This window comes from Hipposideros armiger, unplaced genomic scaffold (genome assembly GCF_001890085.2).
Source record: "Hipposideros armiger isolate ML-2016 unplaced genomic scaffold, ASM189008v1 scaffold_1259, whole genome shotgun sequence".
NCBI lineage: Eukaryota > Metazoa > Chordata > Mammalia > Chiroptera > Hipposideridae > Hipposideros > Hipposideros armiger.
In genome coordinates this window covers 14,222-29,570 of record NW_017732609.1, presented here as the reverse complement: position 1 = coordinate 29,570, position 15,349 = coordinate 14,222, and the positions used below count along the sequence as shown (strand labels likewise).

The 15,349-nt window shown below is 35.8% G+C and overlaps 1 protein-coding gene and 1 pseudogene across 1 annotated transcript in view; both read left to right on the top strand.

The window, feature by feature from the left end:
* Nucleotides 1-13,075, top strand: part of SYCP1 (synaptonemal complex protein 1) — a 98,530-nt gene extending 85,455 nt beyond the window's left edge. Inside the window, exons 29-31 of the mRNA XM_019633212.1 lie at nt 7,054-7,197; nt 12,763-12,846; nt 12,938-13,075. Coding sequence (XP_019488757.1) covers nt 7,054-7,197; nt 12,763-12,846; nt 12,938-13,075 — 366 coding nt within the window. The remainder of the gene's footprint in view (nt 1-7,053; nt 7,198-12,762; nt 12,847-12,937) is intronic.
* Nucleotides 9,163-9,730, top strand: LOC109377010 (60S ribosomal protein L18-like; annotated as a pseudogene).
* Nucleotides 13,076-15,349: the final 2,274 nt, after the last annotated feature.

The window sequence follows — 15,349 nt, the reverse complement described above, 5'->3', positions numbered from 1 at the left end:
CAAGCACTATGGGCAGTCTATCTGAAGTGTACCTGGCGTATAAGACGACCCCCCCACTTGGAGGCATATTTTTCAGGGCCAAAAAATCGTCTTATACGCTGGCAAATACGGTATTTCCAGTTTATTGTAAAGGGTACAACTCAGGAACAGCCAAATGGAAAAGATGCATATAGCGCAAGGTAAGGGGAACGGAACTTCCATGCCCTCTCTGCAAGTGCCATCCTCCTAGTACTTCCATGTGTACACCAACCTGGAAACTCTCTGAACCCCATTGTTTAGGGGTTTTATGAAAGTTCATTAACTGGCACATTGATTAAGTCATTGGCCTTTAGTGATGAATTCATTCTCCAATCACTGCCTCTCCCAAGAGGTCAGGGGTAGGGCTGAAAGGTTCCAAATTTCTAATCATACCTTGGTCTTTCTAGTGACTAGCAACCATCCTGAAGCTATCTAGGAGCCCCTTAACCACCAGTTATTTCATTAGCGTAAAATCAGGTACGTCGAAAGGAGCTCATTATGAATAAAAAATCACTCTCCTATCACATTCTTGGGATCAAAAACCAAATATTATACCAAAAGTTGCTCCTAGCTCCCCTATCACTCAGGAAATTACTAGGGTTTAAAAGTTCTGTCTCAGGAACCAGGGACAAAGACCAACTATAAATTTTTTCTTATTGTATCACACTGCAAATCATGTTGGTGTTTTTTTTTGTTTTGTTTTTAATGATAGTACCAATTTACATTCTTGCGAGTAGTGAATGAGAGTTCTAGTTGCCACCACATGGTATTTTTCATCTTTTTTATTTTAGACATTCTGGTGGGTGTGATGACCTTACTTTAAAAAAAAAATAAACTTTTACAGTTAATTTTAGATTTACAGAAAAGTTGCAAAGATAGTACAGGGAATTCCTTTATATTTCTCACCCCGTTTTTCCTATTGTTAATATCTTACATTACCATGTACATTTGTCAAAACTAAGAAACATACATTGGTACATTACTATTAACTAACCTTCAAACTTTATCTGGAGTTCATAGTTTTCCATTAATGTCCTCTTTCTCTTCCAGGATCCAATCCAGGGTATCATGTTGCATTTAATTGTCATGTCTCCCTAGTCTTTATCTTAATTTTTTGTTGTTGTTGACTATTTTTTTTATCGTGAAACATGTTTTTGAAATTAGTTTCAGCTGTACAATACAGTGCAATAATAGTTATACTTTTTACCCTTCAAAGTGACAATCCCCCTCCCCTAATCGGCTGCCCTACTCTCCCCACATATCATACATATCTATTACAATTCCCTTGACTCCACTCCCACACTATACTCCACGTCCCGTGACTATATATATATTCAATTATAGTTGACATACAATATTATATAACATCAGCTTCTGCTATAAAGAAGAATGAAATTGTACCATTTGCAATGATATGGATGGACCTAGAGACTATTATGTTAAGTGAAATAAGTCAGCCGGAGAAAGACAAATGCTGTATGATCTCACTTATATGTGGAATCTAAAAAACTGTTTGATCTTAATTTTTAATATAGGCATTTATAGCTATAAATTTCTCTCTAAGCACTGATTTCACTGTATCCCATAAGTATGTTGTATTTTCCTTTTCATCATTCTCAAAGTACTTTCTAATTACCCTTGTAAATTATTCCTTGACCCATTGGTTATTTAGGAGTGTGTTGTATTCCCACATTTGTGAATTTCCTGAGCATCTAGTAGGTTTATAGTGTTGTTCTAGTATTATATTTTCTCACTGAGCATCAGTCTAGTTGTTATTTTCATTATTGAAAGGGGTGGGTATGGAAGTATCCTACTATTATTGTTGAATTATCTAATTTTCCCAGTTTTTGGTTCATGTATTTTGGGGTTATGTTGTTAGGTGCATATATACTTATAAGTTACCTTTTTTTGATGGATTGACCTTTTTACCCTTATAAAATGGTCTTTTTGTCTCTAGTAACTTTTTTTTAAGTCTATTTTATCTGATATTAGGATAGCCATTCTAGCTCTCTTGCTTACTATTTGCATGGTTGACCTTTTACCACCCTTTTAACCCTTTACTTTTAACCTGTTCTTGTTATTGAATCTAAAGTGTGATTTCTGTGAACAGTATACAAGATGTGGTTGAAAAATACACTGAATGTTTAAATTAAAAAAAGTTATTACAGTAAAAGACACATGACTATTAATCCCCCTCAAAATACTCTCCCCCCTCCCTCAATTCAAACACACTTATCCCAGCGTTCTTGCCACTTTCTGAAGCAGTTTTGGAAGTCTTCTTTTGTGTCTTTAGTTGTGCTGTCGTGGCTGCCTCGATGCCCTGAATCAGTTCAAAACGTTTACCTTTCATGATCATTTTGACTCTGGGGAAGACCCAGAAGTTACACGGTGCCAGATCTGGTGAATAAAGTGGATACGGATACACTGTAATGTTTGTATTTGACAGAAATTGCCGTACCAGAAGCAATGGGTGACATGGAGCCATTCTGTTGTGATCACAAAATACGGTGAATGCTGTTGGCAAGTGCCATCCAATAGAAAGGCAGGGATCTTGAATACGGGAAGTGGTGCGTTGAACCTTAGTAAGAGTGTGTGACAAGTTTCAACTTGTTCAGTGCATCAGTTGGGTGTGAGCTACGGTTGGGAGAAGGTGTGTTTCAAAGTGTGCCGTAGAACATCCTCCATCATGACAATGTTCTTGTGTCACACATTGCTTCTGGTATACAGCAATTTCTGTCAAATGAAAACATTATGGTGTGTCCTCATCCACCTTATTCACCGGACCTGGCACCGTGTGACTTCTGGCTCTTCCCTAAAGTCAAAATGATTCAGGACATCGAGGCAGCCACAACAGAGCAACTAAAGACACTCATGAAAGTGGACTTCCCCAACTGCTTTGGAAAGTTGCAAGAATGTTGGGATAAGTGTGTTCAAAGTGAGGGGGATTAATGGCAATGTGTCTTTTACTGTTAATTTTTTTAAATTTAAATATTCACTGTATTGTTTGATCACACCTCATATAGTAGGATTATGCTTTTTTCCATCATTCATTCTGACAATGTGCATTTTTTTTTTTAAAGATTTTTATTGGGGAATTGGGGGGATGAGAACAGACAAGTTGCTGTCCTTTTGTTCTTCAGTCTAGTTGTGGAGGACATTGCTTCACTGGCCCAAGCTGGCACCATCATTGTGCTCTTCCCAGGCGAGGCAGATCAGTTGCCGGCTTCTGGACGGCCGCTTACTGCGGCTGCTGGCTGCTCACGCTGGCTGCTGGCTATACACGGTAGCCCATGGCAACCCACTGCAGCAGTGGGTGTAGCCTACACCATCGCCAGTGACTCCAGGTTGAGCTGTTGTTCAGCATCTTAGCTGTAGAGGACAGTGTCACTGGCCCTTATATGTGGGATCCAAACCGGGGCCCTCTGGCATCCCAAGCCAGCTCTTCACCAATGCGCCACTCGGCCAGCCCAATCTCTGCATTTTAATTGGAATGTTTAATCTACTTAAATTTATTGTATTTACTAATAAGATAGAACTTACGCCCACCATTTTGCTCTTTCTTTTCTATGTGCTTTATGTTTTCTTGTTCCTATATCCCTCCATTACTGCCATCTTTTTTGTTAAATAATTATTTTCTAGTATACCATTTTAATCCTTTTGTTTTTTTAGTATGCTTTTTAAGTTAATTTTCTTAGTGATAACCTGAGAATTACAATTAACATCTTAACTTAAAATGATTATCTTGAATTAATACCAGTGTGTTTCAGTGGTATACAAAAACTTTGCCTCAGTATATCTTCATTCCTTCTTTTTTTGTGTGCTGTGATTGCCATACAAATCACATATTTATACATTTTAAGTCCATGGACACATTATTGTAATTATTGCTTTATATGCCTATGTTTTAAATCAGATAGGAAAAAAGTCACAAACAAAAATACATTTATACTATATTTTAAAATTACCTGTCAGTTTTCTTTGCCAACACTATTTTTTTCTCATGTATTTGAGTCTCACGTCCTATTTCAGCATGAAGGACTCCCTTTAGTTTTCTCATAAGGAAGGTCTGCTAGTGATACATTCTATAGTTTTTGTTTATCTAGGAATATCTTAATTTCTCCTTCATTTTTGAAGATGATTTTGCTGGATATATAATTATTTGGTAACAGTTGCTTTTCTTTCAGCACTTTGAATATGTGAACCCACAGCTTTTTGGACTCCATAGTTCTGATGAGAAATTAGCAGTCAACGTTGAGGATTCCTTGTATGTGATGAATCACTTGTCTCTTGTTGCTTTCAAATTTGTCTTTGTCTTTTGATAGTTGATTATGATGTGTCTCAGTATGGTTATCTTTGACTGTTTATTCTCCTTGGATTTTGATGAGTTTCTTGGATGTGTAGATTAATGTTTTCATCAAATTTGGGAGGTTTTCAGCCATTACGTTTTCATATATACCTTCTTCCCTTCATCTTGCTCACATTCTAGGACTCCCATTATGTGTATGTTGATATGCTTGGTGGTGTATCACAAGTCTCTGAGGCTCTGTTCATTTTTCTTCATTCTTCTTTTTAGTCCTCTAACTGGATAATATCAATTGAACTAGCTTTAGGTTCATGGATTCTTTCTTTTGCCTGCTTCAGTTTGATGTTGAGTCCCTTTTGTGAGTTTTTCATTTCATGTAATTTTCATCTCCAGAATTTCTATTTTTTAAAAAATTTCTATGTCTTTATTCATAGTCCACTTGGTTAGATATTGTTTTCATATTTTCATTTAGTTCTTCAGGCATTATTTTCTTTAGGTCTTTGGACATATTCTAAATATCTGATTTAAAGTCTTGGTCCAGGAAGTTCAATGACTAGGCTTCCTTAGGGATAGTTTCTATTGATTGCTACCCTTATCCCATCATGTATGGGCCATAATTTTTTTGCATGTCTTATAATTTTTTCTTGAAAACTGAACATTAAAAATAATATAATGTGACAGCTCTGGAAATCAGATTCTCCTCTCTCCTCAGGGTTTGTTGTTGTTTCTACTTGTTATAGTTATTGTCTGTTCAGTTACTTTTCTAAACTAATCCCATAAAGCTTGTATTCTTTGAGTGCTACTGAAGTCTCTACTTCGTTAGCTTAATGTTCAGCTAATGTTTTCACAGCAATTTCCTTAAATGGCTGGACCAATAAATCTCCCAAACTTTGTCAAAGAACTATAAATATGTGTTAGGGCATGCCTTTAGCACTCAGGTAGACAGTTGACAACTCAGCCTTAGCCTTCAATTTCTGCTTGTGCAGACCCTCAAGATCTGCCAGAGGTAAGAGCCTAGGGCCTTCTCAGGTCTTTACTGTACTTATGCAAAGCCCTGTGCATGTGCGTGGCTTTCTATATTTCCAGCAATATGTCAGAGCTTTTTAAATATCCTGTGGCTCTATAGACATCTCATTTACTAGCTGTCCTTTTTAAAGTTCTTGGTTAGTTTGTCATTTGCCCCAACTGTTAACCACTGCCTCAGGGAGCTGCAAAGTTAAAACACTTGCCTGTAATTGTTTTTGACAAATGCTACTATCTACCCCACACACACCAAGGAGAAAACTTTTTGTACTGCGTGATCTCTGAGTTGGATAAAAAACAGACTGCCTTATAAGTGAGGTCTTCCAGAGAACCACTAGACTGGTCAAATAATGACAACTCTTTGGGAATAAAGCTTTGAAAGAACGCCTAGTTCTGTTCTGCTCTGTCTAGTGGCTGCCAGGATGGATCAGGAATGTGAGCTGTTATTTTTTAAGGGTAATGTAAAGCTGGAGAGGGGGGGATGGGTAAGAAAAGTTAAGATACTGTAAAGCTTGCTGTTTTTGCAAATGTTCAGCCATTAAAAAAATAATAATCAGGTTATGCCAAGTTTTTGGTCAATTACTAGAGTTCTGATACTATTAGGTTGTCAGAAAGTCATGATGTATTTTTTCTATGTTTTTCATTGCAAAAATGCATCATGACTTTTCCAAAAACCCAATATTTTTTATCAGTATTTTCTTTGCTTTATGGGAGAGTGAATTTTTGGAGCTACTTACTCTACCATTTTTGCTGATGTCGCTGACCTTATTTTTTAAAGATACTTTTAAAAAAATTATTAAACTTACTGGATAATATGGAATACCAAATATTGACTAATGTGAATTAAGTTACCAGCAAAAAATAAGCAAATGTATTTTCTTATAAATCAGTAAGGATTCTTGTAGAAACAGCAATGTGTGTGTATTCAGCTCTTTGGTGTTAATAATTGTTACAAAAATTAAAGTCCCTCTTAAGATTTTTGACTGCTGAAGCTGTAGTATCTTCCTCTCCCTCTCTCCCTCTATCCTTCTTCCCCTTTCCATATTTTAAGTTCAAGGGAGGGAGAAAGAAAGTCCACTATTGTATATTTTTTGAAGAAACTTATAAAAGTTTTATTACCAAGAATATCTGAATTAAATTCTTATCCAAAATCTATCACGTCCCATGTGACAAGGGCTGGGAGGCTCCAGGAGGGGTGGCAAAGGGTTAAGAAATCACAAGAGTCAAAAGTAGAGTTTCTGCAGGCCAGGCCGTCTTGTCTCTGCAGACTAGAGAGCAAGCCCTGATACTGGCAGGTGAATAACTTTTATTTACAACTGTCACAAAGAAGTCAATTTGAATATCTATACCCAGTTAATTGATTCGATTAGACCGGCAGCTGCTTCACTGAAACTCATTGTGATCAAGCACAAGTTGTGCTTTCACACATGTGTATGATCCCCGGGATGGCCTCAGCATTCCGAGACCACTGGATAAGGAAGTTTTATTGAGATCATTCCCTCGGGTCTCAGCATTCCAAGACACTTCCTTTGCCTTCAAAGGATCAGTGCGCAGGAGCGTTCCAGTCGGCAGCTGCAAGGTGACAAAAATCTATACTTCATATACATGACAGTAATAATGGAGTTATTTATTACTAAAGACTCAACTTGCTTTATTAGTAATGTGTATTTTATTTGATATGATAATGTATTGTTTTTCTTTTTGGATAGGCATATACTGTGAAGACACCAACAAAACTAAAAATTCAGCAAAGAGGAAACAAGAATATACCCATTGAAGAAAGTAATAAAAAGAGAAAAATGGTCTTTGAGTTTGATATTAATTCGGATAGTTCAGAAACTACTGATCTTCTGGTAAGAATATTGCAAACAATCAACATTTATTATTTGTTTACGTTACTTAGTTGTCTACTTTATTTCTTGATATATATGTATAATAAGTATACACAATTGCTATCATTGTAATACTGAAATACAGTAGAACTCTACTATAACAGAACCCTATGCTTTTGCAGCATTTTAAAGAAATTAGGGTTCAAATAAATTCTCTAAATTTCAGAAAACATGGCATTTGGAAATACTTGATATAGCATAGTTGGCATATGAAATTAACTTTGTTTTCAGCAGTGCGTTATAAAGGAGTTTTGCTACATTTTCTTTTCTTTCATTTTTTTTTTTTAAAGAAAGGTTAGGTGACAATTTTTAATACTGCTGCAGCCAAATTTGTTATTCAGAGCCTCTTTTGAGTTTGCATATTTTACATGTTCCTTTATTTTATAGCACTTATTGATTGAAGTCTCCATCAAGGTTGACAATTGGAACATTTTTATCATTCTTAAAGTGTTAATGTATTAAAGATGGAATATTTAAGGAGGATATTTCCCTCTAGTAGTTTGTATGACTAATTACTTTCTACCATGAGCGTATTCACACAAACCAGTATTTTCTGAAGGTATAATAATGATTTATTGAGAATAATTGAACTAGATTTATTTAATTTAAAAGCTGATAAACCCCATCACACTAATGGAACAATGAACAAAAGATTCTTAATTATAAAATTCCAGTTAAAGCCATTTGTTTCATTATTCCCACTCATATCTATGAGATCCTTTAAGCTTTTCTACTGCTTTGGGACCCTCTATTTTCATTTGTTCTGGAAAAATGAGTAGTTGAAGTCTAAAACCCTCATTGTTGAAGTTAACTTATAGAATCCCTACTCTAATACCTGTTTGTTTTATAGATAATGATTAACATTTTAGTGATTAAAACTGTGAACCAGGCACTGTTGTAAAGATTTTACGTAGATTACTTCAGTTATTTCTTACAACAGTCTCTCATGCTCTAGAAGTATAGACAGTGTTGCTATTCTCATTTTATAAATGAGTAAACTAAGTCACACAAGTACCTTAACTAAGATCACCTAGCTATTAAGGCATGGAGTCTGAATTTGAACGCATATAGTTTGTCTCCAAAGCCTGTGTAAGTTGTTGTACATAATAACTATGAGTTTAAACTGAAGTCCAGTTATATAAAAAAATGTAATGAGAATTAGTAGAAAGCATGAGCTCTGAAATTACACATACTAGGGTTGGAATCCCTACTATTTTTATAGCAATGTGAATTTAGCCTAGTTTCTTAGCTGAGTGGAGAGTCAGAATGACTCATAATATCATTTCATTTTTAAAGGAGCATCACAACTTTACAACACAACAAACATAGTACAGTATATAATTGCACACAGTTGTTTAAAGTAGTCTAAAAAGGCAATGCACAATGGGTTTTATTGGTTATAATTATTTCTTGAAGTTATTAGTGATAAAAAGTTTAAACTAGTAATGAAAAACCTCCCAAGAAAGAAAAATTGTTGACCAGATAGCTTAACTGCTGGATACTACCAAACATTTGAAGATTTAACACCATCCATCTCAAACTCTTCGAAAAATTGAAGAGAAAATACTTCGTAACTCATTCTATGAGGCCAGCATTACCTTGATACCAAAGCCAGATAAAGACATCACAAGAAAATTACAAATTGTTATCCTTTATGAATGTACATGTAAAAATGCTCAACAAAATATTACCAAATCAAATTGAACAGCATATTAAGAGCATTATTCCCCATGACCATGTCAGATTTAGCCAGGGTGGTTCAATATAAGAAAATCAGTGTAATATCATCATAATAGAACAAAGGTGAAACCCCTTCCACATGATCTCAATTGATACAGAAAAAGCATTTGACAAGATCAAACATTCTTTCATGACAAAAACTCATGAGGTGCTCTTTTCGGATCTGGTGGAGCAGGAGATGCCATCATGGGAGTCGACATCCATCACAACAAAGACCAAAAGGTTTGGCCTAAGGAGTCCTAGAGCCAGGACATCTACCTAAGGCTTTTGGTTAAGCTATACAGGTTTCTGGCCAGATGAACCAACTCCACCTTCAACCAGGTGGTGCTGAAGAGGTTCATGAGTTGCACCAACCAACCACCTCTGTCCCTTTCCCGTATGATCCCGAAGTTGAAGCTTTCTGGCCAGGATGGCGGATGGCAAAACTGTTGTGGTTGTAGGGACTATAACCAATGATGTGTGTGTCCAGGAGGTCCCCAAACTGAAGGTGTGTGCGCTTCGTGTGAGTAGCTGTGCCCGGAGCTGCATCCTTAAGGTTGGGGGCAAGAGCCTCAACTTCGACCAGCTGGCCCTGGATTCCCCAAGGGCTGTGGCACTGTCCTGCTCTGTTCTTTGCAAGGGCCAAGAGGTGTACAGGCATTTCAGCAAAGTCTCTGGAACCCCACACAGCCACACCAAACTCTACATGCGTTCCAAGGGCCGGAAGTTCAAGCACGCCAGAGGCCTAAGGGCCAGCTGCGAATACAATAACTAACCCCGAGTGGCTCAATTTGGTTAAGAGTGTGAACTCTGAGCAATAGTCTCTGGTTTGATTCCCACATGGGCCATTGCACTACACCCAAGCTGAGTTGCTGCTGAGCTGGTGAGAGCGTGAGCTCTTAGAAGCAAGGTTGCCAGTTTGACACCCATATGGGATGGTGGGTTGTGCCCCCTCGCAACTAGGATTGAACATGGCACCTTGAGCTGAGCTGCCGTGAGCTGCCAATGGATGGCGGGATGGCTCAGTGTGCAACAATGTTGCCAGTTTGACTCCTGCATAGTATGGTGGGTTACACCCCCTGCAACTAGATTGAAAACGGTTACTGGACCTGGAGCTGAGCTGTGCCCTCCACAACTAAGATTGAAGGACAACAACTTGACTTGGAGCTGATGGGTCCTGGAAAAACACCATGTTCCCCTTCCCCAATTCCCAAACACTATTCCCCTCCCCAATTCCCCAGTAAAAAGAAATCTTAAAAAAACAAAACAAAACAAAAAACCCCAGATCCTGCCTTGTTGTTAAAAAGCTTGTGGATGCTGGGGGAAAAAACAACAACTCTCATAAAGCTAGGAATAGGGGGAAATTTTCTGAACATGATAAAGTGTACTTAAGAAAACCCACAGCTAACATCATACTCAGTGATGAAAGACTGAAAGCCTTACCCTCTAAGATTAAGAATGAGACAAGGAAGCCAGCCCACTTTCACCTCTGTTAGTCAACATTGTCCTGGAAGTTTTAGCCAGATCTATTCGACTATAAACAAAAACAAAAACAGAAGGAAAGGAAGGAAGGAGAGAAAGAAAATCATGCAAATGGAAAAAAAGAGGTAAAGCTATCTTTAATTTGCAGATGACATGAGCCTGTTTATACAAGGAAAATCACAAAGACTCCACAAAAAAGCTACCAGACCTAATTAAGCAACTTTGGAAAATATAAGATCCAACACATGAAAATCAATTATGTTTTTATACACAGCAATGTATAACCCAAAAAGGAAATGAAGAAAAGTTTCATTTATAGTAGCATCTAAAATACATGTACAAAAGCATACGTAGGAACAAATCTAACCAAGAAAGTGAAAGACTTTATACTGAAAACTACAAAACATTGCTGAAAGAATTTAAAGAAGACCTAAAGAAATATAAAAACAAATTCTGTTCATGCATAAGAAGACATAATTAAGAGGTTAATACTACCCTAAGAAGTTGACAGATTCAGTACAATCCCTATCAAAATTCCAACAGCCTTTTTGTCAGAAATTGAAAATCTGTTACTCAAATTCATATAGAATTGCAAGGGGCCCCAACCAACTAAAACAATTATGAAAAGGAAGGGTAACGTTGGGAGGACTCAACAGTTCTTAACTTTGAAACTTATTACAAAGCTAGTAATTAAAACAATGTAGTACTGGAAAAAGGACAGATATAGGCTTATGTGATAAAATAGAGATCCCAGAAATAAATCTCACATATATAGTTAATTGATTTTTGACGAGTGCTAAGACCAGTGGGGAAAGGACAGTTCTTTCAACAAATTTTGCTAGGAAAACTGGATGCAAAAAAATGAAGTTGGACTATCTTATGCGATCTATAAAAATTGACTCAAAATAGACCAAAGACCTAAATTTAAGGGCTAAAGCTATGAAACTCTCAGAGGAAAGCATTGAGGAAATCTTCATTACAGAATTTGGCAAGGACTTCATGGATATGACACCAAAAAGCACAGGCAAGAAAAGAAAAAAATAAGATAAATTGGACTTCATTACAATTAAGAACACTTGTGCATCAAAGGACACTATTACGAAACTGAAAAGACAAGCCAAAGAATGGGAGAAAATATTTGCAAATCATGTATCTGACAAGGGATTAATATCCAGAATACATAAGGAACTGCCATAGCTGAAAGACAATAAATAACCCAATTAAAAAATAGGCAAAGGACTTGATCAGACATTTCTCCAAAGAAGATATACAAATGGCTAATAAGCAGATGAAAAAACTGCTATAGAGTTATAAGGATACATAAGGTTTTGTTTAATTAGGTTAATTATTATTTTTGTGTGGGCATTCAGTAATGAATGATCAGTTACTGTTCACTAAGTAAAATTTTAACGATAGTTTCCAACATAATTTTTAAATTAATTTCTCTTTGCTAAGCTGGTCAGTTGGTGCATACTGGTTCTGAACATATCTGAAAAAGCAGCTCTTCGTAACTTAACTGAATTCTGTTAAAATCTTAGAATTCATAAAAATTTGAATATTTTCATCCATGAAGCCTTTAATGAGCAGGAAAAGATAATGTCAACTGATTGCTTATTTGACTAAATATGTGTAGATTATTCATTAAGAGAATGGATTCTGGAGCCAGCCTACCTGGATTTGAATCCTGGTTCCATTTCTTACTCGCTGTACAATCTTGGGCAAGTTACTTAATGTTTGTGTGTCTCAGTTCTTCACCTTTAAAATGGGGATAATAATATACCTACTTCACAAAATTGTTGTGAGGATTAAAACTAATTAAAATATGCAAAGTGCTTAAAACAGTGCCTGACATAAAGTACTAAATAAGTGTTAGCTATTATAATTTGGGAGAATTGCAATACTCATAAGTTGACAGTTGACATTTCAAGTTTTATAGGATGATAAATGGTTATTATAGGGCTTAAGTGTGAGTTTGAGTAAGTAGGCTGGGGGTAAGGTGAGGAGAAAGTGGTAATATAAAGACTCTGAAACTGAAATAGAAATCAGTAGAAAAATACTACTTATATACATCTTGTACTTAGTAAACTCTCAGGAATATAGTTAATAGAATCAAAATCTATGTCTTTATTTGGCAGATTGAGGTTATTTTGTTCTAGTCTTCTTTCTTCAGTCTTTTCTCTTTCTTCTCTCTTTACTTCCTCTTGTCTTCCTGTTCCTTCCTCCCTCCCCCTCCTCCTCCTTCTCCTCCTCATATGGTAGGTAGACAGAATGTTAATAATATTAATAATGGCAGCCCAAAATTATATTTTTGTATTTTTCTTTAAGACCATGGTTTCAGAGGAAGAGACATTGAAAAAACTACACAAGAATATTACACCAACTTCTCATTGTGCCAGAACAACAAAAAAGGTAGCTTTTAAATTTTATTTCAGAAAACAAATTTCAAAAGCTGGGCTTTGTTTTTTTTTAATTAAACATTATGATTTTATTTTGTATTCAGACACCTTCATCTCTAACAACCCCTGGATCTACACAGAAGTTTGGAGCTATGAGGAAAATGCAGGAGGACCGTTGGGCTGCAATTGCTAAAATGGATAGGAAAAATAAACTAAAGGAAGCAGAAAAGCTATTTGTTTAATTTCAGAAAGTTATTTTGATTAAGGAGCCTAAAAGCAAAATTTATAGTTTATTTTTTTTCTTATTTTCTAAAGAGCCAAACTTTTTCTGAAATTGATACTTTTTTATTTGCATAAATTATTTCTGTATATGTTTATATTTTGACCTAAATGTGAAATAACCACATGTTATCTGAAAACTTGTAATTGTATTCAGATGATTATATTGTATTCAGATGATTCACATAATTAGATGATTATATTTTGTTTTTACCTTTTCATGTATTCATTAAAACTGTTTCAGATAACCACATGTTATCTGAAAACTTGTAATTGTATTCAGATGATTATATTGAATTCAGATGATTCATGTAATTAGATGATTATATTTTGTTTTTACCTTTTCATGTATTCATTAAAACTGTTTTGGCCAAGTTTTCAAATTAGTAAAGTTAGCCATTGAATGCTAGGAACAAATTATCGAGATATACTCTTTATTGTTTACTATTAAAATATTTTGGATGCAAATAAATGCTTCTCCTTGATTCTGTGAGGTCATCTGGTTAGCTAATTATTAACATTTTAATAATATTTTTCATTTTAAAAATCTTGATATCCTTTTAGTTAAGTTTCACAGTTCTGAAGCAGTGTTACCTGTTCATAAAATTGACAAATGGCTTTTAGTTGCTGGAAAAAGGGCTAGATGAGTATGACTTCCTAAATTACTTCAATTGTTCAACATTTATTAAGCAAATATTTATGGAGTGTCTACTAAGCATGAAACATGGTTCTAGATACTGGGGATATAACAGTGAACAAGACAAAAATAAATTCTTCTAGAGCTTACATTTTACTGAGGGAAATAGGCAAAATAAATAAGCAAAACATACAGTAGTACATTAGTTGATGATTGCTAAGGAGAAATAAAACAGAGATGAGTAAGTATTAGGGAGTAAAAAGGGGGTTGAAATTTTATGTAGGTTGGCCCTCACTGAAATGACAAATAACAAGCCTATAGCTATTTGGGGGAAAATATTTTTTGCAAAGGTAATAGGAAGTACAAATGCCCAGAGGTGGGGTGTGCCTAGTATATCTGGGAAGCAACAAGGAGTCCAGTGTAGCTGGAGGATAGTGAACAAAAGGGAGAGTAGGAGACAAGGCCTGGTAGTTAATAGGGTGGGGAGTTGGATGGGCAGATTGTATAGTACTTGTAGGCCACTGTAAGAACTTTGGCTTTTACCCTGAATAAGATGTGAAATTAGTAGATTTTTTTGAGCAAAGAAGAGCTTTAAATCATGTTTTAACATCAGGGATCTTCCTGACTGCTATACCGAGAACACATTATGAGAAGGGGACCAAATGCTGAAACAGAAAACAGGAGGTTATTTTAATAATGCATATGAGAGATGGTAGTGATTTGAATAAGGGTGACAGCAGCAGGGGAGTAAAGTGGTCAACTTCTGGATCAATTTTGAAGATTAGATGTGGGATGTGATAAGAAAAAGAAAGGATCAAGGATAACTTGTGTATTTTTTGCCTGAGCAGTGTAGTTTCGGACATGTTACTAGGTTTGAAATAACCTATTAGACACCTAAATGGAGATGGTAAGTTGGCTTATAGACAGATCCACTTATAGACAGATCCACAGGGTAGTGATATAAATTTGGGAGACAACAACATACGTACTTAAAGCTATCAGACTGGATTAGAACATGTACAGTCATGTGCGTAACATTACCTAGAAAGAGAAGAGTTAAGAGAGATGAGAAAGAACCATAGAAAAATTAGCCAGAATGATAGCAAAGCCAAGCAAGAAAGTATTTCAAAGAAGAGGGAGTGATAAATTGTGTTAAATACTGTGCAGAGATAAAGTAAAATTGATTAATGTGTTGTTAATGTGGAGGTCTGGTGATCTTAACAATGGCAGTTTCAGTGAAGTGGAATTTGATTGGAGGGGGCAGTTAAGGAGATTAGAGGAGGAGAGGAAGTGGAGATAGCAATCTCCATCAATAATAAGAAACTCAAGAAGTTACACTTTAAAGGGAAAAGGATAAATGGAACAGTACCTAGAAAGGGAGTGGGTTAAGAGAAGATTCTTTAAAAAAATTTTTTTCAATTGCAGTTGACATACAATATTTTATTAGTTTCACGTGTACAATATAGTGATTTAGACATTTACATAACTTATGAAGTGACCCTCCCACCGATAAATCTAGTACCCATCTGACACCATGCATAGTTATTACAATATTATTGACTCTATTCCCTCTGCTGTACTTCACATCCTGTGACTATTT